General features: G+C 43.0%; 1 protein-coding gene across 10 annotated transcripts in view; it reads right to left on the reverse strand.

Annotated features, from left to right (window-relative positions):
- Nucleotides 1–25,920, reverse strand: part of usp45 (ubiquitin specific peptidase 45) — a 362,553-nt gene that overhangs the window by 268,118 nt on the left and 68,515 nt on the right. For all 10 annotated transcript variants that reach the window (XR_011940756.1, XR_011940757.1, XM_072499597.1 and 7 more), the window contains one exon: nt 25,398–25,495. Coding sequence is in view for 8 of the 10 variants with exons in the window: in XM_072499597.1 (XP_072355698.1) it covers nt 25,398–25,495 (98 nt within the window). In the remaining 2 variants the exon portion in view is untranslated. The remainder of the gene's footprint in view (nt 1–25,397; nt 25,496–25,920) is intronic.

Here is a 25,920-nt window from a genome sequence, read left to right on the forward strand (position 1 = left end):
AGTGGGCATGGTTTTGTCAGAGGGAAGTCATGCCCAACAAATTTGACTGAAGATCTTGAGGAGGTGACCAGGTGTGTAGATAGATGAGGGTAGCGCAGTTGATGTAGTTTATATAGATTTCAACAAAGCCTTTGACATGGTCTCACATGGAGACTGATAAAGAAGGTAAAAAGCACATGGGATCCAGGGTAACGTGGCAAGTTGGATCCAAAATTGGCTTAGTGATAGGAGAGGGGTGGTGGTAGAAGACTGTTTGTGATACAAATATCTGTAGAGGGGCATGGAGTATTGAGGAAGCAAGGGGGCTGCAGAAGGATTTGGACAAGCTAGGAGAGTGGGCAATGAAGTGGCAAATGAAATACAATGTGGAAAAGTGTGAGGTTATGCACTTTGGAAGGAGGAATTTAGGCATAGACTATTTTCTAAATGGGGAAATGCTTAGGAAATCAGAAGCACAAAGGGACTTGGGAATCCTTGTTCACGATTCTCTTAAGGTTAACGTGCAGGTTCAGTCAACAGTTAAGAAGGCAAATACAATGTTAACATTCATGTCAAGAGGGCTAGAATACAAGACCAGGGAGGTACTTCTGAGGTTGTATAAGGCTTTGGTCAGAAGGAGTATTGTAAGCAGTTTTGGGCCTCTTATCTAAGGAAGGATGTGTTGGTCTTGGAAAGGGTCCAGAGTAGGTACACAAGGATGATCCCCGGAATGAAGAACTTGTCGTACGAGGAACGTTTGAGGACTCTGGGTCTGTACTCGTTGGAGTTTAGAAGGATGAGGGGGGATCTTATTGAAACTTACAGGATACTGCGAGGCCTGGATAGAGTGGATGTGGAGAGGATGTTTCCACTTGTAGGAGAAACTAGAACCGGAGGACACCATCTCAGACTAAAGGGACGATCCTTTAAAACAGAGATGAGGAGGAATTTCTTCAGCCAGAGGGTGGTGAATCTGTGGAACTCTGCCGCAGAAGGCTGTGGAGGCCAAATCACGGAGTGTCTTTCCGACAGAGTTAGATAGGTTCCTGATTAATAAGGGGATCATGGGTTATGGGAAGAAGGCAGGAGAATGGGAATGAGAAAATATCAGCCATGATTGAATGGCAGAGCTGACTCGATGGGCTGAGTGGCCTAATTCTGCTCTATTTCTTACGGCGTGATGGAGGCCAGTGTGCAGTGGCATCCAACAGGGATCAGTGTTGTCCCTTATTGTTTGTGATATGCATATAAACAATGGAATTTAGCCCTGAAAAGTGTGAGGTGTTGCACTTTGGAAGGAGTAACACGACAAGGGAGTACTCACTGAATGGCAGGACACTATGGAGCTCAGAGGAGTAGAGGGACCTTGGGGTGCTTGTCCACGGATCCTTGAAGGCGGCAGGACAGGTGAATAGGGTAGTTAAGGTATACAAGATACTTGCCTTTATCAGTCATGGCATAGATTATAAGAGCAGGGAGCTGTATAGGACTTTGGTTCAGCCACAGCTGAAGTACTGTGTTTAGTTCTGGTCACAGTACTATAGGAAGGATGTGATTGTACTAGAGGGTGCAGAGGAGATTCACCAGGGTGTTGCCTGGGATGGAGTATTTTAGCTATGAAGAGAGGATGGATAAGTTCGGGTTGTTTTCTTTGGAGCAGAGAAGGTTGAGAGGGGACCTGATAGAGGAGTATAAGATTATGAGGGGCAGTGACAGCATGGATAGGAAGCGGCTGTTCTCCTTTGTTGAAGGGTCAATAACAATGGGGTGCCATTTTAAGGTGAAAGGCAGGATGTTTAGAGGGCATTGAGGAAAACAATTTTCACCCAGACGGTGGAGGGAATCTGGAATGCACTCCTGGGAGGGCAGTTGAAGTAGGAAACTTCACAATGTTTAAAAAGTATTTGGATGAGCATTTGAAATGTCACAATGTTCAAGGCTCTGGGATAAATGCTGGCAAGTGGGGTCAGTGTAGATTTACAGTAGTTATTTCATTGGTGCAGGTTTGATAGGCTGTAGAGGGCTGGTTTAGCTCAGTTGACTGGACATCTGGTTTTGACGCAGAGCAAAACCAACAGCACAGGTTCAAATCCCATACTGACTTCGCTTCCTTGCCCTTTCTGTCTCCATTTCCGGCAATAGACTATCTACTAATATCCATTACAAGCCCACTGACTCACACAGCTATCTGGACATCAGCTCTTCGCAACCTACACCCTGTAAGGACTTCTTTCCTTTCCCTCAGCTCCTTCGCCTCCGTCGCATTTGTTCCGATAATGTCACTTTCCAAAGTGGTGCTCCGAGGGTGTGGCACAGTAGCACAGTGATTAGCAATGTTGCTTCACAGTTCTAGGCTCCCAGGTTCGATTCCCGGCTTGGGTCACTGTCTGTGTGGAGTCTGCACGTTCTCCCAGTGTGTGTGTGTGTTTCCTCCGGGAGCTCCGGTTTCCTCCCAAAGTCCAAAGATAATAATAATATGTGCAGGTTAGGCGGATTGGCCTTGCTAAATTGCCCTGTGTGTCCAAAAAGGTTAGGTGGGGTTACTGAGTTACGGAGATGGGGTGAAGGTGTGGGCTTAAGTAGGGTGCTCTTTCAAAGGGCCAGTGCAGACTCGATGGGCCTCCTTCTGCACTGTGAATTCTATGACATCTATAAAAATGTGTCCTTGACAGGGCCCTCAACAGCATGCGCCACTACCCTTGCCCCCTCTCCTCCCTCCCAGAACAAGGATAGAGCCCCCCCTCATTCTCACATTTCATCCCACCAGCATCCATATGCAAAGCATAATCCTCCACCATTTTCGTCAACTCCAGCCATGACAAATTGCCCTTAGTGACCAAAAAGGTTAGGAGGAGTTGTTGAGTTACGGTGATAGGGTGGAAATGAGGCCTTAAGTGGGTCAGTGCAGACTCAATGGGCCGAATGGCCTCCTTCTGCACTGTCTGTTCTATGTTCTCTGCCACAACCAAACACATCTTCACTTCACTCTCTCTGTCAACATTCTGCAGAGGCCGTTCCCTCTGGGATAATCTAGTCCACTCCTCCACCATACCCAACACCTCTCCCATCACCCACAGCACCTACCCAGGCAATTGCAGGTGTAACACCTGCCCCTTTACCCCTTCCATGCTTAACAACCCAGGCCCAAAACTCTCATTCCAGGTTAAGCAGTGTTTCCTTTGCACCTCTTTCAATTTGGTCTATTGCATTCACTGCTCCCAATGTGGTCTCCTCTATATCGGAGAGACTGGGTGATCGCTTTGCTGAGCACCTTCGGTCTGTGCGCATTCAGGACCCTGACCTTCCCGTTGCTTGCCATTTTAACACAAGATCCAGCTCCCATGCCCACATGTCTGTTCTTGGTCTGCTGCAATGTTCCAGTGAAGCTCAACGCAAACTGCAGGAACAGGATCTCATCTTCCGGTTAGGCACACTGCAGCCTTCCGGTCTCAATATTGAATTCAATAACTTCAGATGATTAGCTCTACCCCACCTCGAGTCCTTTGTTTTCATTCCATTTTGTTTTAACTGTCTTTTACCTTTTATTTCTCTCTCGTCTTTCTTTTCCCTTGGTTTCTGTAGCTATGACTCATCTTTCATTCGCTCGCCCTACAATATAAATATCTCCCACTTTCTATGCCTTTTGGCTTTGACAAAGGGTCATTTGGACTTGAAACATGAGCTCTTCTCTCTCCGTACAGATGTCGTCAGACCTACTGAGATTTTCCAACATTTTCTCTTTTGGTCCCATACTGACTCAGGTTATTCATGAGGACCCCACCTTCTCAACCATGCCCTCGCCTGAGGTGTGGTGACCCTCAGGTTAAATCACCACCTGTCAGCTCTCCCCCTCAAAAGGGAAAGCAGCCTATGGTCATCTGGGACTATTGTGACTTCACTTTTACTTTACTAATATAGAATTCACAGTGCAGAAGGAGGCCACTCAGCCCATCGAGTCTGCACCGGCCTCTGTAGAACACCACACCTAAGCCCACCCTATCCCCGTAACCCAACCCAACCTTTTTGGACACTATGGGCAATTTATCATGGCCAATCCGCCTAACCTGCACATCTTTGGACTGTGGGAGGAAACCAGAGCACCCGGAAGAAACCCACACGGGGAGAACGTGCAGACTCCGCACAGACAGTGACCCAAGCTGGGAATCGAACCTAGGATCCTGGAGCTGTGAAGCAACTGTGCTAACCACTGTGCTACAATGATGTCCTTTGTATCTTACAATATCTGTGCACTGCCAGTCAGAATTGCAATCTACTAACATTTGGGGCTAGGTACCTAACTATGTTTAATTAGTTACCTGTCTCTCAGCATTCAATGGCTTTCTGCTGACAATGGGGAGAAGGGTTCATGGCCTCATTATCGGTAAAAAAACAACCTCTATTTGGAGGTCAGCCATCACAAAGAGAAAAGAGGTAATTTAACTTTTAGCAAAAGTGTTTAGTAGGACAATATCAATTAACTGTCCACTGTACACCGATCTGATTTTCCTTCCCACTGAAGCCAAAGAGGATAATCGGGCACGATTCATAATGGGTGGCCAATCCGCCATCGTTCATCTTATATTAGCTAAAAGTTAGAATTGCCCTGTTGCACCCCGACCCACTAATGATTTTTTGAACTGATGATAAAGCTTTATCCTGAAGTGCTGAATTTATCACTTACATACCCAGAGAAAATAAAATGCCTCAAATACAATCCTCTATGTGAAAACACAGTACAAAAGTATAGTTAAGGAGTTCATCCCAAGGTATTTGCCTGTGATGACTGTCATCCATTTGCCTTATTAATAGATCACCATCAATTAGCTTTCCAATTACCATAACAGAAATAAGTGATGTAAAACGGAGAAGGATTAAAATCTTGAGCTAGATCTCATATTTCTACCTCCAAATCAACAATTTTCAATTTATTTATTGACAACCACTTTACTTTTAATATGTTGAAGTTGAATTTTTGAAGTTGTTGGGAGTTTTGCAGCTCCTTATCTACCTTCAAGTAAAAATAGTTTTGGGCTGATTAATAAGTAACAGCTGCTTGTACAGTTGGCATGGGCTCTGCTCCCTTTACTAGTACGCAAGTCTGAACTCTAAACTTAAATGGTGCTGGTGCTTGCTGACTGTATGGCCAGCTGTTACGGTGACTAGGAAATTTCCTTTCCCATTAGATGTGCGATGAGAAGCAGATTGCTGGCACATTAAAACATGCTGATTAATACTGGTCACAGGAAATGCTAACCTGGGATTACAAGAAAAGGAACCATTATTTCGAGCAATTTTCCCTTAGATATTCCACAATTTTGTCAAATTATTTTCCTATATATAATAACCATTCATAGTTTGAAATACAAAAATGACAAAGTAAATTCTAAGTACCAGCAGTACAATGGTTGTTGGGTGGTAGGAGTATGAGTGGCATATTTAAAGAAGAAAAAGTTAAATACCATTTTAGATTTACATATATCCATGAAGTCTGATATATAATGACTTGAAACTGGGTATTCAGTTCTACAGCATATCCAGTACATCCTGATTACTTTCAGGTTTTGATTGGGCAGGGGGTTACTTTCCATGCTCCCCCCCCAAAAAACATGTTTCACGCCGTGGTACGTGACCCATGGTCCCAGCTCGCCAATGTGACTTCCCACTGAATCTAGCCCCGCCACCGGGAAATCCACGGGTTTTGCTGTCTGTGGGACTGGAATGCTTGCAAGAACGGCCGGAAAATAACACCCATAGTGTACGCTGCATTAAAAATGTTTTAACTTGATGAAAATACTTCTTGCACAAGCTTTCCAATTTAAATCAAGATTCTTCAAATTCTACATATCCTTCTACAGACACATAGATTTGTCAGTAACTACATAGTTCTTTTAAAGGGCAATAAAACATATTATCCCCATAGTCTAAATGTACTTACGGCGATAGCACTCCATAGCAGCAGGGTTTACTTCCCAACGTTCTTTTGTATTACAAATATAAAGAGACTGCAATCTTTCAGCAAATCCGATCAGTGAAGGCTACAGTTTGGAGCCCTTATATGGGACTTTACAAGCTATTCTTGAAAGAAAATAAACTTTTGATTCCAACAAGAATATTGTCAAATCACTCATAGGTTTGGACGCAGAAATAAAAACTAACTACAGTAAATCTTGTTTTTACCATATTCATTCCGTAAAAAGGATTTTCCTTAAAAACGGTATTGTGTTTTTATTTCCAAATTTCTCTACATGGCTCAGTATTAAACTCTGCTTAATTGGAGCGGTTGTTTTTGATTTTTGCGCCAACCTTTGCCAGATCATTAAACTTACCTGATTCAGTATGGCTAATTTGAACAGGTTGCCACCAATCCATGTCTTTAAATTTTCCAGTCCTGTTACGTAGCTGAAAATTGTCACAGAGGCGCTCTAGTACCAATCTTCAGTCTCCCACAGATCAGTACAACCCAGCATTAAACTGAACTCGCTATACCAGCAATAACTCTTCAAAACAACCCACTATTTGACGAACAACCACAATGCAGTACAAGTTCGCAAGACAGCACGTAAAATTGGCATTCTCAGTAAATTGGTATTACGTAGAAACGTATTTACCTGTATTATTTTCCAACAACTGAAACAGGCAATAGACCTGAGGATTAGGAACATTTTAAAATTCAACAAAGGTGGACCAAGGAATTGATTAAGAACAGAAAATACAATATGGAAATAAGCTAGCGGGGAACATAAAACTGACTGTATAAGTTTCTATAGGTGTGTAAAGAGAAAAAGATTGTTAAAAAGTAATGTAGGCCCCTTACAGTGAGAAACAGGAGAATTCATAACCAAGAACAAAGAAATGGCTGAGGAACTAAATTTGTACTTTGCTTCTGATTTCACAAAGCAAGACATGAATAATGTACCGGAAGTTCCGAGAAATGCAGGTTTTAATGAGGAGCTGAAGGAAATTAGTATTAGTAGAGAAATGGTTTTTGGAAAATTAATGGGATTGAAGGTGGATAAATCTCCAGGGCCTGATAATCTTCATCCCAGAGAATTTAAGAAAGTGGCCCGAGAAATAGTAGATCCATTGGTGGTGATCAGCACCCCCCCCCGCCCCGCCACACACACACTCAGGTCCGCTATCCCCACCTAACACCAATCCCGTCCAATCATTCAGCACCTTCTAAGCTGGGCCCACCCAAAATGGTCGTCCCCTCCATCCTCTCCTAAATGAAATTAAATGAAATGAAAATCGCTTATTGTCACAAGTAGGCTTCAAATTAAGTTACTGTGAAAAGCCCCTAGTCGCCACATTCCGGCGCCTGTTCGGGGAGGCTGGTACGGGAATTGAACCGTGCTGCTGGCCTGCCTTGATCTGCTTTCAAAGCCAGCCATTTAGCCCTGTGCTAAACCCAACCAGAAAGCCATGTGACTCACAAGCCTCCGCTCATCCCCCTGTCCTACCCCCTCACGTCTTTTTGAGCAAACATCATGATGGCGAGGTCCAACGGCCAGCCCCCCCCGTCCTCCCCCAAATTGCGGATCTGCCCTCCCACCCCACATCGCAAAGCAGCCCCCCACCACCCCTTCAGCATCGCATTTCAGCTCCCCACCCCGTGGGACCCTCCAATTCCTCCAAGTATGGGGTGACCCGAACAGCCCCCCTCCCCCAGAGCCCGGCAGGATAGGGAGGTCCACCCCCAGAGCCATGCTGAATAGGGTGGCCCTCCCACATCAAAGAGGCTCCCTGGATAGGGCTGCCTTGTCCAGAGACCCCTGGATAGTGGGACCCTCAGGGAGTCTTGGGGGGGCTCTCCCTATCTAGGAGGTCTCTGAGGGTCCCTATTCAAGGGAGGTCTCGGAGGTCTCCCTATCTAAGGGGTCAGTGAGGGGGCTCTCTGGGATGGGTTCTCGTCATCTAGGGATCTCTGTGGGGGGTCTCCCTATCTAGGGGTCTCCCATTTTATGGGGTAAGGGAGGGGTGGGGGGGGAAAGAGAGTGAGGATGACCCTCGGCTAGACTTTGGGGGTAACTTCCTTGGCCCACGATGAGGTTCACGACGTCAGGGCCATGGTAATAAATGCCAGTAGTGATCCATGATTCCCGGCCCTGTAGACCGGAAAATAGTAAGGGCCCGGAGATTCTGGTGTCAGGGCCACTAGCTGGATGATAATGGGTCCTAGTTAGCATCCTTCCTCTGCCCCGCAGGTGCAAACCCTGATCCTGTCGCCAGCAGGGGGGGACTGGAGCATAGCAGTCGGTTCGGCACCCAGCGCGAACCTAGATTTCTGCCAGACACCCGATTCTCCGCCTGATCGCGATTCACATTGCCGGCACCGTGGGGCGGAGAATCCAGCCCAATATTTAATATTAATCAGCAATACAATAAAAGTTTTACAAGTGCAGTGCATATAAACTTACATATGTATTACTGGACACCAGAAGATATTTCATCTTTATCTTTAAAATACAGAATTTAAAAGTGAACTTTCAAATCATGTACAGGACATTGCAGTGGTAGTTATCAAACAGTTTGCACCAATAACTCGAAAATCACAGCCATATTCCCAAGAATTGCTTATTTGCAATATAACATCAACTTCATTGCCTACTTTACAACAATGACTACAATTCAAATGTACTTAATTGGCTTTAAAATGCTTTGGCACAATCTGATCTTGTGAAATGTGCTATATATGCAAGCCTTTTGTTTTTTCTTCCTACTCTGATATTTATATTTTTATGGAATTACAATCAACATGGAGAGACCAAAATAAGGCATCAAAATCAACACAATTAAAAGATAAAATGTTATCTGCTCCTTTACACTGCAGCTCTTGTCCTGGGAAGTAACGCCATGGGTTCCCACTTCTATTGGTCTACTGGAAATTGGGCTATGTTCAAGAGTGTCATTATCAGCATGAGAACCATCTACCTTCAGGCAATTATTCTGCATTGGTATAAAACTATTATAAAGTAAAATAACAATTCAAAGTCATGGATATATTCATTACAGCCAATGCCAGCTTTGTTGAATAGTTACAACAGAATTCCAGTCATCACTTTTAAAAATTAATTCTGCTTGAAAGATTACGAAGAAACTTACCCGGGATCTAAGACCACACTAAGAAGATTCTTGAGCACAGTATGAAAAATTGGAAGTGCTCCTGGATCATATAAGCGGCATGATGGCACAGTGGTTAGCACTGCAGCCTCTAAGCACCAGGGTCCTGAGTTCAATTCCGACCTTAGGTCACTGTCTGTATGGAGCTTGCACTTTCTCCCCATGTTTGCGTGGGTTTCCTCCGGGTGCTCCGATTTCCTCCCACGGTCTAAAGATGTGCAGGTTAGGTGGATTGGCCATGATAAAATTGCCGCTTAGTGCCCAGGGATGTGCAGCTTATGTGGGTTTACGGGGGAGTGGGCCAAGGTAGGATACCCTTTCAGAGGGTCGTTGCAAACTTGATGGGCCGAATAGTCTCCTTCTGCACGTAGGGATTCTATAGCTTGCAGATTCTATTCTACTTGTATTCTTTCTTCTCTACTCAAAGGAATAAAATACCAGGCTAAGATAGTTCATATGATGAATTTTTAAAATTTCATCATTCTACAACAGATTTACACCCGTAAAAGGAATTAAACCTGGAATGCCACAATATTGTCAAAAACAATCATGTTAAAGCTGTCATTCCGACATTGAAATGTAACAAAATCACCAGTTTGCATTCACCAGCGCTCCTTGTTCTGCAGAAAATGTCAGTCTCACTTGTACTTACTGGTCCCACTCACAACTAAACACCAGTCTCACTTCATTAAAAATTGTACTCCCACATAAAATGGCACTTTTCTCGTCAGTGGGCAGTAATTGGAATACTGCAGTCACTGAATTGTACAGCTTTACTCTCCATCTTGTTGAAAAGGTCAAAAAGCCATTCTTGAGCAACATGGGGATTATGTGCTCATGTTAGACATTTCTATTATACAGAAACATTTTCAATTTGAGACCATGAGATTCAGCACTAAGATCAGCAATTCTTTTGATTTTGGCCCATTTGGTTTAACAAACATTTATAAGAGAGAGTACTGTTGCCTGTTTAAAACATTAAGTGAACTGTAGCATGATAATGGAATTCTCACAAGCACATATGGGACAAAGCTTCATGAAAGGGCAGCCATTCATGTGAAATTTGGCTTAAGTGCTCCAACCCTTAAAATTCAACTCCAGCCACCCATACCATTACTCATTATTGGTACTTTTTAAATAAAAATGCTGAACACCAAATCTCTACAGAAACTGCTTCCAATAAAATTGATGTTGGCCCATACACTTGACTATGATAAATAACAAAGCTCCAGTTCTCCGACAGCAGATGAGGTAAAATTACAAAATAATTGAAAGATAACCAGCAAATCACGCTTTAAAATATCTTTTCCATCCGAGCACAAGAATCTTGATGGAAATTTGAAACCCAATAACACTAAAATGTTTATCTTCTCAAATTAAAGATCTCAAAGTAGGTTTTAAGATAATTTACAAATATTTATATTGTTAATACCGTCTGAAGAACCATTTGTTTGCAGTGTTAATAATTTAATATAGTGCACAAACACATTAAACATGAAAAAACATACAAGTATATTACACTGCCAGTACTGCACCTGTTTTGGCAGTAACCAACTTTATGAACTGCAACCTGTAAAGCTACAGTTGGCCTGCTATCCGACTCAAGAGTACAACATTCTGGGTGGCACATCTTGAAAAAAAGCCCTTGGCCTCATCTTTTTATGTGGCTAATGAGATCTCTCTTTTCTCTGACAATCAGACAGTGTTCCCTAAACGAAGCTGGGCTAGTTACAGTGAGCCACTGAATTGGCAATGCATTGTTAGCAGCTGTTTACATTCTTTTGGGATCCCAGCATGGAGGTAGAAGGGGTGATTTCAACCGATTAATGTAATTACTGCAACCATTCATGTAGTAATAATATAATTAGAACATTTTTGCAGCTGAAGCCAAGTACAATGGAGATCACATAGAAAACAAGAGAATTTACTGACAACCTACTTCCTTTATATTGCTCCCAGATGCTGTGACATTTTGCTTTTCTGGTGAGTTTTAATGGGAAGTCTTGGCTTACTGTACACAAAGTAATAAAATGAAATATTAAACATCAATGCATGCATACGCTGTTACCACCAATTATTCTGGACAAACTAATTTCATATGGAATTTATTCTGATTTTAACTGATGGGAATATGGATGTCTATTTTATAGATCGACAATTGATAACTATATTATGAAAACAATGAGTTTGGGTTCTCTTCCATAAATCTGATCGATCCATTCCAACCATCTTTACCCAACTTTTTTTAAACGCATCTGTTTGTTACAGACCAATCACTTGATCCATGCTGCTATACTCTTCCAGCAATTTAACTGGTTGATTTTTTTTTAAATGACCTATTTTTAAAAAAACGTAAGCAGGATACCTGGAATGCCTTATTAAAGAGTCTGTACAAAATGGGTCGAATGGCATCCTTCTGTATTCTACTGAACTACAGTTCTGTGGGGATCATAGAATCATAACACTACAGAAGTAGGCCATTCAGCTCATGGAGTCCATGTCCATGGTGGTTTTGCCCTGGTTGTTATCTTCCCCTATGCCTCTGCCATTGTCTCCTCCTTCTGAATATTTCACCTTGTTCCAATCCTCTTGGCTCTCCTTTTAAATTGTCATTTTCTACAACCTCCACCTCCAACTCCCCTAGCCCTACCTCTAGTATCTTGCTGAGATAATCGCACTCCTTTCCTGCGAGTCTCTGCACAGAATGACTTATCCTTGGTAATTACTATTTTCATCTCAGGTCACCTTGGCACTACCTTCTTGTACTCCCTTAATCTCTTCCTTCATATAAACTCTCATCATATCCAAGGTCACGTTCCTGACATTACCGTCTCATGTGGTCTCTTACTTTCCTGCATTTTGATGAAGACAAGGCCAAGTCCAATCAGCTCCTTGTCATTCAAATCCCCTATTCCCTTTCAACACTACTTCTTTCTGCACCCAATCTGGAGAAATCTCTCTCTGAGACACCGTCTGATTCCCAACTGCCTAGCCTTTGCACCTTCATTTGTGACACTACATCTTCAGCTGTTGGTCTGCTCAATCACGCCTCGGTTTCTTTCTTTTGTGTTACTGTTCCTATTAAAACCCTTCATTACCTCAGCCCTGGTCATACTCTTTTTTTATTTAGAAAATATTTTACTGAGGCATTTATATTTTTAACATTTTAACATTCTAAACAACAGAGCAGTCCAACAATGCAAAAAACCCACAATAACAGACCTAACTTCCCTGCTCTAACTCCGAGCTACCCATATATTAGATTCCCTGCCCTTATTCTTCACTTCCATGCCTCCCCTTTCCTCCTCCCCGTCCCCCTCCTGCTGACGGTCAGTTTTCCTCAAAGAAGTCGATGAATGGCTGCCACCTCCGAGCGAACCCCTGTAACGGACCCCTTAAGGCGAACTTAATCTTCTTTAGCCTGAGAAACCCTGCCATGTCACTGACCCACACCCCTAACTTTGGAGGCTCCGAGTCCCTCCATTTCAGCAAAATCCATCTCCGGGACACCAGGTAGGCAAAGGCCATAACATCGGCCTCTCTTCCCCCCGGGCTCACGGATCTTCCAACACTACAAATATTGCCACCTCTGGAACCAGAGTCACCCTCCCTACCAAGGCCTCTGACATGACTTCTGAGAATCCATGCCAAAATCCCCTCAGCTTCGGGCATGCCCAAAACACATGTACATGATTCACTGGACTTCCCCTGCACTGCCCACATCTGTCCTCCACCTCCTCAAAAAACCTACTCATCCGGGCCACCTTCATATGAGCCCTGTGGACCACCTTGAACTGGATCAGGCTGGGCTGGCACACAACAAGGATGCATTGACTCTCCTCAGGACCTTCTCGCATAGCCCGACTTCCAACTCCCCTCCCACTTCTTCTTCACCTCCCCGATTGGGACCATTTCCCACTCCATCAGTTCCTTATATATTTCTGAGACACTCCCCTCCCCCACTCCTATTTTAGACATCACCTTATCCTGTAGTCCCCTTAGAGGGAAGCTTGGAACTTGCCTCCGAACAAAATCCCTTACCTGCAGGTACCGGAATCGTTCTCACCCGGAACTCAAACTCCTCCTCTAGCTCCTTCAGGCTCGAGAAACCCTCCTCAATGAAGAGATCCCCAAATTTCTCAATCCCTGCCCGCTGCCACCTCCTAAAGCCCCCGTCCAGCCCACCCCCCAACCCACCCCATCGGAGCAAACCTGTGATTAACACAGTTCGGTGACCATACCATCCAGTCTCATGTGTTGCCTCCATTACCCCCATACTCTCAGGGCTGCCACTACCACTGGACCAGTGAGAACAGCAGAGGTGCCATTAACAGAGCCTTCAGACTCGTGCCCTTGCAAGATGCCGCCTCCACTCGTTTCCACACCGACCCCTCCCCTACTACCCATTTCCTAACCATCGAAATATTGGCCGCACAGTAATAATTAATAAAGTTCACCCCCACTCAAGAACATTACAGCGCAGGAACAGGCCCTTTGGCCCTCCCAGCCTGCGCCGATCCAGATCCTTTACCTAAACCTGTCTTCTATTTTCCAAGGATCTACTTCCCTCTGTTCCCTACCCGTTCATATATTTGTCTAGATGGATCTTAAATGATGCTATCATGCCCGCCTCTACCACCTTCGCTGGCAAGGCGTTCCAGGCACCCGCCACCCTTTGTGTAAAAAACTTTCCACGCACATCTCCCTTAAACTTTCCCCCTCTCACCTTGAAATCGTGACCCCTTGTAATTGACACCCCCACTCTTGGAAAAAGCTTATTGCTATCCACCCTGTCCATGCCTCTCAATTTTGTAGACCTCAATCAGGTTCCCCCTCAACCTCCATCTTTCCAACGAAAACAATCCTAATCTACTCAACCTTTCTTCATAGCTAGCACCCGCCATACCAGGCAACATCCTGGTAAACCTCCTCTGCACCCTCTCCAAAGCATCCACATTCTTCTGGTAATGTGGCGACCAGAACTGCACGCAGTATTCCAAACGTGGCCTAACCAAAGTCCTATACAACTGTAACATGACCTGCCGACTCTTGTACTCAATACCCCGTCCGATGAAGGCAAGCATGCTGTAAGCCTTCTTGACCACTCTATCGACCTGCGTTGCCACCTTCAGGGTACAATGGACCTGTGTTAAGTAATGGGTTAAGAGACATTGCAATTAGTTGTCTCATTTATGTTAAGTATCCATTAATTGACACTGATATGTAAAGGGGCTTCAGGTGGCCTCTGTCAGGTGGTGTGTTGTTAAGAGTTTTCTGCAGAGGCTGTGGAAGTGAAATAAATGGTGTTTGGTGAAAAGGAACAAGAACTTTAGACTCTTCATTTCACAGCAACTAAAACATCTAACAATGGTAGCAGAGGATAGTTGCTGTGCAAATGTGAAGGTTTGAAAGATACAACTTTTCCTGATCAAACCAAGGAGTGAGGGAGAAGGAAAAAAAAAGATACATGGCTGAACCCAGGATAAAGATGGCTGGATATGACTATCCTCCCTTATTTTCTGAAAGGGAATCTTACGACCAATGGAGATGTGGAAAGCAGACTAAAGTAACTGCTTTGGGAAAGAGAAAACAAGGTATGGCATTGGCTCTTTCTCTACCATATGGCAGTAAAATCCGAAACAAAGTGCTTTCTGAGCTGGAATTGGAAGAGTTAGATTCAGAAGACGGTCTGGAGACTTTATTACATTATATGGATAAGATTTATAAGAAAGATGACTTGTTAAGTGCATATGAAGCATGGTCGGATTTTGATAAGTTCCGGAAAATGGAGGATATCTCCATGGAAGACTATATAATGGAATTTGGCAGACTATATAAAAGGCTGCAGAAACCCAATCTGGAATTTCCACAGTCTGTGTTGGCCTTTAAATTACTTGACTGTGCTAGAGTAAGCAACATGGATAGGCTCCTGGATTTGACAGGAGTTCAGTTTACTGATAAGGATACCTTATTCGAACAGATGACAAAAGCTTTGCAAAAGCTTTTGGGGAAACATTCGATTCCGATGGCTCTGATGACCCAAATAGGTCAGCCTGCAATAAGGCAGAATGTGGAAGATACACTAGTAACAGGATGGCGAAATCGTATGGCTACGAACAGGGCTCAAGACTATAGACGGAGATCGAGACAAGGAAATTATGAAGACAGAAACCCAGTTAGAACCTACAATAGGAAGATGAACCCCAGAAATGCACGGGGCATGATAAATCGATGTTTTCAATGTGACTCTCAATACCATTATGCTTTCAACTGTCCAACTCGTTATGATAAGAGTGTTTGAAGCGACACATGACACGGAAGAGTCAGAAGAGGAAAAAGATAGTGACCAGAAAGAAGGCATTGTCCTATTGACAAGCAGTTTTACGTCGGTAATGAGGGTGTTGGTTGCAGAATCCTTCAACTGTGCTGTATTGGACAGTGGCTGCACATCTAACACTGGACCAGCGAGAACAGCAGAGCTGCTGTTAACAGAGCCTTCAGAGTCGTGCCCTTGCAAGATCTACTGGCTGCACATCTACTGTGTGTGGAATTGACTGGTTAAAATGTTACCTGGACTCTTTGAATGCTGAAAATCGTAACAAGGTTAAGGAATTTGAAAGTTCCACAAGTTTCAGGTTTGGGGATGATAATACTCTGAAGTCGCTGAAAAGAGTGGTGATCCCTTGCAATATTGCCGGAGTGAATCATTTCATTAGCACGGATGTTGTATCAAGTGAGATACCTTTGCTTCTGAGCAGACCATCGATGAAGAAAGCACACATGAAACTGGATATGGAACAGGATAAGGCAACAGTTTTTGGAAAGACTGTGGACTTACAATTTACACAGTCGGGACACTATTGTATTCCATTACTGACAAATAATTTTTCAAGTAGAGTGGTTAAGGATGTGTTAATGGCAGTTGAAAATAGCTGATAAAAAGCTTGTGGTATTAAAACTGCATAGGCAATTTGCACATCCGTCTCCTCGGAGGCTGAAAATTTTATTAAAGGATACAGGGGTAAGGGATGACGACTATACTAAACTGATAGAACAGGTTAGTGACCGCTGTGAAGTTTGTAGGAAGTACAGAAGGACACCAGCACGACCGATAGTAACCCTACCTTTGGCCAGGGATTTTAACGACATTGTGGCCATGGACCTTAAGATCTGGGACAAAGCAAATAATATATTTATTTGGCATTTTGTAGATTTGGCAACCAGATTTAGTCAATCAACGATTGTACGAAGTAAAGAAAAGAGAGTAATTCTGGATCAAATCGTGGAAAAATGGATAGGACAGGAATGGGTCCACCGGCAAAATTCCTTACGGACAATGGGGGAGAATTTGCTAATGATGAGTTTAGGGATATGTGTGAAATCATGAATATCAGAGTTATGAATACGGCTGCAGAAAGCCCATTTAGTAATGGTGTCTGTGAAAGAAATCATGTTGTCATCGATGACATGCTTCGGAATATTTTGGCAGATCGACCAAATTGCAGGCTAAATTCAGCTTTAGCATGGGCAGTACATGCAAAGAATTCATTGCAGATGGTTGGGGGCTATAGTCCTTATCAATTAGTGTTTGATACAAATCCTAAAATTCCATCCATTTTGGATGACCAGCCTCCAGCTTGGGAGGGGACTACAACTAGCTCTGGTTTTGCTGAACATTTAAATGCATTACATAGCAGTAGAAAAGCTTTTTTGGAAGCAGAAGTCTCTGAAAGAATTCGCAGAGCTTTAAGACATAACGTACGGCCATCAGATGCCGTTTTTCAGCAAGGAGACATGGTATACTTTAAGAGAGACAATTCTAATGAATGGAAAGGCCCAGGGAAGATCATAGGCATAGATGGCAAAACAATTATTTTGCAACATGGTAATCAAACTGTTAGGCTCCATTCATCAAGGGTAATAGGTACAGATGACAAATTTTCAAATTTAGACAGAGCAGACAGACATGACGAGGAACCAGAGTCATCTGGTATGCATGTGTTACAGAACTATGAGGACCAATTAACTGATATAGACAGGGTTTCTGTGGATGATTTTTTGTGGGGAGGGTCTAGTGATTTTGAAGCTATTGTAATCTCAGGTTTGAGGAAAGAATTCAGGGTTGGAAGTCAGGCTTCCGGTGCATTTAAATATATTGGACTGTAAATTGGACAGACTAAGTTAGGGGCAACTTTACGTCAGCGATCTTATTTGGAAAGCATCATCCCAATAGCAATTAGTCGTGGCCGAGTTTCACAAAAAGGCGCAATGGTTTCAAAGATAGAAAAAGAGCAACTGCGAAGTTTAATTGGGCAACTGAACTGGTTAGGTAGACAGACTAGACCGGACGCGAGTTTTGATGTCTTAGAGTTGAGTACAAAAATGAATGATCCCAAAGTGGAAGACATAATAAGAGCAAATAAAGCGTTGGCCAAACTAAAAATGCAGGTGTGTGTTTTGAAGTTCCAGGTTTTAGGTGACCTTAAGCACTTGAAACTCATAGTTTATAATGATGCGTCCTACGCAAATTTATGTGATGGGGTTTCAAGTGCAGGAGGTTTTATAATTTTCCTTTTGCGGAACAATGGTAAATGTTGCCCACTTGTGTAGGAAACAAAGAAAATAAAGAGTGGTAAAAAGCACTTTGGCTGCTGAGACGTTAACCCTTGTAGAGGCGGTGGATATGGCTTTTTATATAAGTATGATATTGACAGAAATTTTGGGATTAGGGGATTTGGGTAATATACCTATTGACTGTCACATTGACAATAAATCCCTGTGGGAAAATGTGCACTCTACAAAAAGTGTCAATGAAAAGAGGTTACGGATAGACATCGCAAGTTTGAAGCAGATGTTGGACAGAGGGGAAATAACAAAAATTAAATGGGTCGACAGGAGCTATCAACTGTCAGACTGTTTTACGAAAAGAGGGGCGAGTTCACAGAAACTTTTGGATATTGTTAATGAAGGGCGCTGGTTTCTGTGACTGATTTTTCTTTTTCTTTCTCGTCCAAACAAAAAAAAGGGTGGGGGGGGAACATCATGTGTGTGTTTTTGAGTTTCTTGAAATTTTGTTTTCACCTAATTATTATTTTTTTCTCCAAGGAAGGGGAGACTGATAAGTAATGGATTGAGAGACATTGCAATTAGTTGTCTCATTTATGTTAAGTATCCATTAATTGACACTGATATGTAAAGGGGCTTCAGGTGGCCTCTGTCAGGTAGTGTGTTGTTAAGAGTTTTCTGCAGAGGCTGTGGAAGTGAAATAAATGGTGTTTGGTGAAAAGGAACAAGAACTTTAGACTCTTCATTTCACAGCAACTAAAACATCTAACAATGGTAGCAGAGGTTGGTTGCTGTGCAAATGTGAAAGTTTGAAAGATACAACTTTTCCTGATGAAACCAAGGAGTGAGTGAGCAGTTTAGCCCTCTTTATTGCGCGTTTGAGATTTGTCCTACTTTCCCGATATTCCTCCAAAGCTTCATCAGTTTTAAGTCGCCTCGATCTTATGTATACTTCCTTTTTCATCTTAGCTAGTCTCACAATTCCACCCGTCGTCCATGGTTCCCTAATCTTGCCATTTCTATCCCTCATTTTCACAGGGACATGTCTGTCCTGCACTCTAATCAACCTTTCCTTAAAAGACTCCCTCATTTCAAATGTGGATTTACCCTTAAACAGCTGCTCCCAATCCACATTCCCTAGCTCCTGCCGAATTTTGTTATACTTGGCCTTTCCCCAATTTAGCACTCTTCCTTTAGGACCACTCTCGTCTTTGTACATGAGTATTCTAAAACTTACGGAATTGTGATCACTATTCCCAAAGTAATCACCGACTGAAACTTCAACCACCTGGCCGGGATCATTCCCCAATACCAGGTCCAGCATGACCCTTCCCAAGTTGGACTATTTACATACTGCTCTAAAAAACTCTCCTGGATGCTCCTTACAAATTCTGCTCCATCTACGCCTCCAACACCACATGAGTCCCATTCAATGTTGGGGAAGTTAAAATCTCCCATCACGACCACCCTATTGCTCCTACATTTTTCTATAATCTGTCTACATATTTGTACCTCTATTTCACGCTCGCTTTTGGGAAGCCTGTAGTAAAGGCCCAACAATGTTACTGCACCCTTCCTATTTCTTAGCTCTACCCATATTGCCTCAGTGCTCGAATCCTCCATCGTGCCCTCCTTAATCACAGCTGTGATATCATCTCTGAATTGTAATCCAACTCCTCCACCCCTTTTACCTCCCTCTCTATCCCTCCTGAAGCATCTATACCCTGGGATATTTAGTTGCCAGCCTTGCCCTTCCCTCAACCAAGTCTCAGTAATACCAATCACATCATATTCCCAGGTACTAATCCAAGCCCTAAGTTCATCTGCCTTACCTGCTACACTTCTCGCATTGAAACAAATGCACCTCAGACCACCTGTCCCTTTGCATTCATCAGCCCTTCCCTGTCTACTCTTCCCCTTAGTCACATTGAGTTTATCATCTAGTACCTTACTGGCTTTAGTTGCTGTCTCTTTACTGACCTCTAACTTCCTAATCTGGTTCCCACCCCCCTGCCACATTGGTTTAAGAAGAAGGACTTACTCAAGAAGGACCTTCTTCACCCTCGGGGCTTTCCGGGCCCATATTAAACCCGAGATCGCCGCATTCATCTTCCGAAAAAATGCCTTGGGGACAGAGTTTGGGAGACACTGAAACACAAACAGCAATCTCGGGCGGACTGTCATCTTCACAGTCTGTATCCTCCCGGCCAATGACAGCGGGAGCATGTCCCACCTACGAAAGTCCCCTTTCATTTGCTCAATCACCCTATCCAAATTTAGTTTATGAAGCTGACCCCGGTCCCTTGCCACCTGAATCCCCAGGCACCTAAAACTCCTTCCCACCACTTTGAATGACATCTCCCTCAGTCTCCTCTCCTGCCCCTTTGCCTGGATCGCAAAAACCTCACTCTTGCCCATATTCAGTTTGTAACCTGAGAACCGGCCAAATTACTCCTGCGATTCCCCCCTTCAGGCCTTTTATATAAAGGGGTAAATCATCCGCGTAGAGTGAGACCCTATGTTCCACCCCTCCTCTCACTATCCCCCGACAAATGTTCGATGCCCTCAGTGCCATTGCCAAAGGCTCTATGGCCAAGGCAAACAGTAGTGGGGAGAGTGGACACCCCTGCCTTGTCCCCCTGCACATGCTAAAATACTCTTGGTATTACATTCGCCACCAGTGCCTGATATAGCTACTGGACCCAATCCACATATCCCTGCCCGAACTCAAACCTTCCCAAGACATCCCACAGGTACTTCCACTCCACCCGATCAAAGGCCTTTTCTGCGTCCATGGCCACCGCCACCTCGACTTTGTGCCCCTCTGCGGGCATCATTATTACGTTTAGGAGTCGTCTAATGTTGGACGTCAGATGTCGTCCTTTCACATATACCATCTGGTCCTCCCCTATTACCCCCGGAACACAATCTTCTATGCACCTGGCCATGATCTTTGCCAGCAATTTTGCATCCACATTCAACAGGAAGATTGGCCTATACAACCCACAGCTCTCCGGATCCTTATCCCGCTCCAAAATAAGGGAAACCGATGCCTGCGATAAAGTTGGGGGTTGCACTCCCAGCTCCTTGGACTCATTAAAAGCCTTTACCAAGAGCGGCCCCAACAGCCCGGAAAACGTTTTATAAAACTCAACCGGATATCCGTCAGGTCCCGGGGCCTTACTCGATTGCATCGCCCCCAGTCTGTCTATAATCTCCCCCAGCCCAATTGGGGCTCCCAAACACTCCACCAACTTCTCATGCCCTGGTCATACTGAAATGGCGTGGTCCCACATCTTCACTACTCCAGGTTGAAGGGGCGCAGACTTGAACATTTTGCCACACAACTGATTTAGCCATCCAACGCCAATCTGTTTGGACCATTTAAAGAAATATTACGCATCGCCCTACCCCGCCACAATTACTCACCTTTGCAGCATCATCTTAAAATCTGAAGATAACATTTGGATCTTTCTCCACTACTCCTACTTTAAACCCTATCCCCTGGACTCTTCACCCTCAACTCCAACAAATAAATGGGAACTCATGGATATCTGTTACTAAGACAAAGACTATCCATTCAACTGCCTCTGCTGTCCTTCGTCATTCATCTTGGCCTTTCACACGGTCATACGCACAATCTTCTTAAACGTCTCTCTTCCATTATCCAACTGAATGCCTTCTCTTAGTTCTACTCTTACTTTTACAACAATAACCAGACCATCTTACGACTGCGCTACACAGTCAAATTTCTGGCGTGGGGCTTGAATCTACAGCCAGACTCAGAAGAGAGATGAAACTACCCAGCCAAGCCTGCACTTGACAGGGATAATGATGCAAGGCAATATAAAATGATATAGTAGCTGAATGAGAGATAAAAATTCTTTTTTTTTTGCTTGAATCCAAAAATAAAAATAAAGCTCATGTTGCATTAATATAGTATAGTAATGCACAATATAATACAATTCTTTATTACATTCAATTAAATTGAATATATATTTTGGAATAGATCACATTTGAGTTATGACTGAAAATTGAGTTTAGCAATTGTTTGGAGTGTAAATTTAAATAACAAAAATATATTTGACAACCTTAGATCAGATGGCTACAATATCCATCTTGTATGTAAATGTTTGGATCATGCTATTATAAAGAGAATTTTAATGCCCCACCTTTCTCTTGCTGTGCCCAACACATCATTACTATAACATATGTATGTGGCGTGGTTTGGGCATGGGGAATCAAGGCAGAAATCAAGAGGGATAAATATAAATAACCTCTGCTAAGATGGTGCTGACATTGAAGGGATGAGAAAGACCCGAGTTTCCTTAGCCCCATTAGCTAGATTCTGAAGAATTGTGTCCAAGCCAAAACTGGCAGACTGCAAAATCCATATATAAATCAACAGGTAGAACAGACACACCTTGTACCTTGCTAATGAATACCTTGGAGATTCTGAGTTGCACTGCAGAGCCACTTGGGAATCATCAAGCGCCATTCTCTAATCATTAACCCATTTTTCAAGGTTACTTGCTTTCCACGAGAACCAGTAACAACATTCATACGAAATAAAGAGTTTGACCATTTCAAATATTAGTCTGATGTCTTGAATAAGAACCAGGCGGCACAACCCATAAATGCTGATTTTCACTGCTCCCAGTAAGCTGAAGAGGCATACTTAGAAACTATTTGTTTATGACCTGATCGAAGAGTATATTTAACTTGTATATAATTTACTTTGTCTGTCCTTTCTTCTAGTAAAGTAACTTCACAACCAGGCCTAGCGTCGTCACCATGTATCAGAGCTGGATCAGCAGTTTTACTATTTAAGAATTTAACAATTGATGGAAGTCAGTTTCCAAATAGTAAGTTCTGCTTTTGCCTGTATTATCAGATGACGGTTGTGGTGGATTCAAAATTGAGTCAGCAGGCCTTGGAGGTTTAACCAAAACCTAGAGCTTTATTTCGAAGATGTTAACACTCCAGGCTGCAATGTTAGACTGCCCTTTTCCCTGCACCCCCCAAAAAAACGGCCAATCTCCGATGACATCCTGTAATCGTTTTCTTAAAGTGCCCCTGTTCAGCTACAAGGGTGCTTGTGGGGAAACACTAAAAACATAGTTAACAGAATACAGTATCAATTTGCAACATAACTAATCAATCAGCAACAGTCAATAGATGTCAGACGTTCCAGACGTAGTTGTCGGTGAACCTCAGGTGTCTGATTTTTAGTACTTGCGGAACCTCTGGTGTCTTTGCTTGGTGTGAGCATCGCCGGTGGTTATCTTAACCGGAGTCGACGTGACTGGAGGTTGAATCGATGTTTGATTCACAATTGAGGTGCTGTTTTCCCCAAATTGTAAGGTTAGTGTCAGGTTCTCGGGAAAGACAGTTTTGGCTCTTGGCACAGCTGGATTTGGACTCTTTGGTTCTGCTTCTGGAGGATTGGTTCTAGTCGCCAAAAGATTATCTGCAAGCCTTCTCCATATTACGTTGTCTCGGGTTTGTGCGGTGTAGGAGGCCGTCCTGTCTATGTTAAGATGGTGGCAGGAATCCACTTCTCAAATGTGGTATAATTTCTTGCCAGAACCTCTTGACTCTTGCGAAAAACTGGATGTTCTGCTTTGTTCTCCCACCTTATGACGTGATCATACTGCTTTACCGTGACAATTTATTTTGGCTTGGGTGGTTACAGCAAGTCGAATGCTGCACTTAGTTGACATTTAACCATTAACAACACTAGAGAAACCTGTGCACAGTATTCCTGTATGCGAGAAGGAATTGACTCAAATTAGACAATAAACCTTGTTCTCTAGTTACCTTTAACAAATGTTTCATCATCTGTACAAAATGTTCTGCCAGCCCATTTGTGGCATGTGATAAAAAGCTGACCGGATCTGTTGAATTCCATTCTCCTTCAAGTTGTTTATGAATGCTTGAGATATGAACTGTGGTCCATTATCGCTCAGTTGTTCAGGATAACCAAATCTGCTGAAGATTTTACCCAATTTCTCAACTGTTTTCTCTGCTGATGCTGTTTTCATGGTGGCAACTAATTAATTTAATAATCTTTATTGTCACAAGTCGGCTTACATTAATACTGCAATGAAGTTACTGTGAAAAGCCCCTAGTCTCCACATTCGGGCGACTGTTCTGGTACACAGAGGGAGAATTGAGCATGTCCAAATTACCTAACAGCGCGACTTTCGGGACTTGTGGGAGGAAACCGGAGCACCCGGAGGAAACCCACGCAGACACGGGCAGAACATGCAGACTCCGCACAGACAGTGAGCCAAGCCGGGAATCGAACCTGGGACCCTGGCACTGTGAAGCAACAGCGCTAACCACTGTTATATCGTGCCGCTCATATGTCATAAGCCCATCATTCTTTCAAGCCATGTTTATGGAGAGAGATTTTTGTTATGATTTCTGGGGAGTAGATTCAGGCTATTCCGAGTGAGCATCAACTAGAATGAGAAACATATGTCCTTCCAACAGTCCAGCCTAATTAATATGTACCCATTGTTGGGCCTCGTCTGGCCATTTCCACAGGTGCAACCAGGATCCACACTTTTGCACAAATCAAACACATTCCCGCCTTCTCCTCGATTTCAGCATCTTGTCCCGGCCACCAAAAATAGCTCCTGGCTATTTCCTTCATCCTTACAATACCACAGTGGCCTTTGTGTAATTGTTTAATACATGTTCTTTTATTAATGGTGGAATGATGACTTTCATTCCCCAGAGAAGACAACCTGCCTGTACGGATAATTCAAGTATTCGAGTGGAATATGCCTTTAACTCAGGGTTTGCTCCTGAAGTTTGAGGGCCGGTGCAGATTTGATGGGCCGAATGGCCTCCTCTGCACTGTAGGGATTCTGTGATTCTATGAAGTCTTGCCTGGTAACATCATGTCCATAACCTCTGACAGCACAGCATTACTTCTGGTATGTTTCTTCACCTGTCCTATGGTTCAGTAGTGTTACGATTTGCTCGAAATCCAAAATGTTTCCACACGACCTGCTTATTGATGAACTCTTTGGTAAATATTGATGAACTATTTTAACTACTTGTACACACAAAAAAGGCAGAAGGCCAATTGTGAGGGTTTGGAAAATTCAGACAAAATAAAATGTTACTCATCTACAAAAAGGCATATCAAAATAGATTAAATATTAAAATGTAATCAAAGTCAGTATTCACTCTAAAAATAGGTTGCAATAGGGATCAGTCTGATTAAGTATCAGTAAACAAAGACAATCCCACTAATTATAGGAACCTCAAAAATTATTTCATCTGACAAAAAGAGAAGCAATTTACAACAGATTTTCACACAGAACATCTGCTGCAATATCCTATTTGTGGCCAATATAATCTGAAGCACATTTCATGAAACTTATTGTTAAATAGAATCTGTGATGGTTAATATGTGGCCATCCTATTGCACTGGAGTAGAAATATGATCAGGTGAAGGTCACAATAATATTAAACTATGTATTTAAACAGTACAACATGTAGCAGTTTGATTACCTCCATCAACAAAACACTCAAACATTCATTTAAACTTCTGAATCATGTCCGACATAAGCGCAGTTTCTTTTCCACGACATAAAATATAGATTATGTAATTAGATCTCAGACACACTAAATTCCCTTAATGATTCGTCAATTATGCATAGCACATCAGAATAGAGTTCAGCTGCACTGAATGCGATACATGCAAAAAGTTTTACCTGAATGGGTCTTAGTAGCATGTTTTTGCAGAAAATCCAGTAAATGAGCAAGAACCTTTTTATTGCATGGTATTAATTCCTCACCACACTCATAACACCTGTGAATTTAAGAGATTTAGAAGAAACAATGCGAAGATGAAATTCTGTACAGAACTTATTTTAAAAGTACAGCCTTTTACTTTATTTTTGGCTTCCATATCAAAAAGCAGTATGGATGAAATACACTCTGAATTAATCTCTTACTCCAATTGAACTATAATACAGAATAGTTCGAAGCAGTGATTTTAATTGTCATAATATAACCTGGGATAGTCAAAGCGCAAAGGAGAAACAGGGAAAAAAATTTGAAAATGTATTCAGAAGAATTTTCTACATTTTCTAAAGGCAGCACGTGAGAGACAGGCAGAGCGCAAGAGACAGAGTGGGCAATTTTCAGCCTCCGTTCACGATCAGTGAGAACGGCAACGCAGGTGGAAAATCCAAAGAGAAACATCAGGAGGTACATGCCCACAAAGGATGAAAC

The sequence above is a fragment of the Scyliorhinus torazame genome, chromosome 4 (assembly GCF_047496885.1).
Source record: "Scyliorhinus torazame isolate Kashiwa2021f chromosome 4, sScyTor2.1, whole genome shotgun sequence".
Taxonomy (NCBI): domain Eukaryota; kingdom Metazoa; phylum Chordata; class Chondrichthyes; order Carcharhiniformes; family Scyliorhinidae; genus Scyliorhinus; species Scyliorhinus torazame.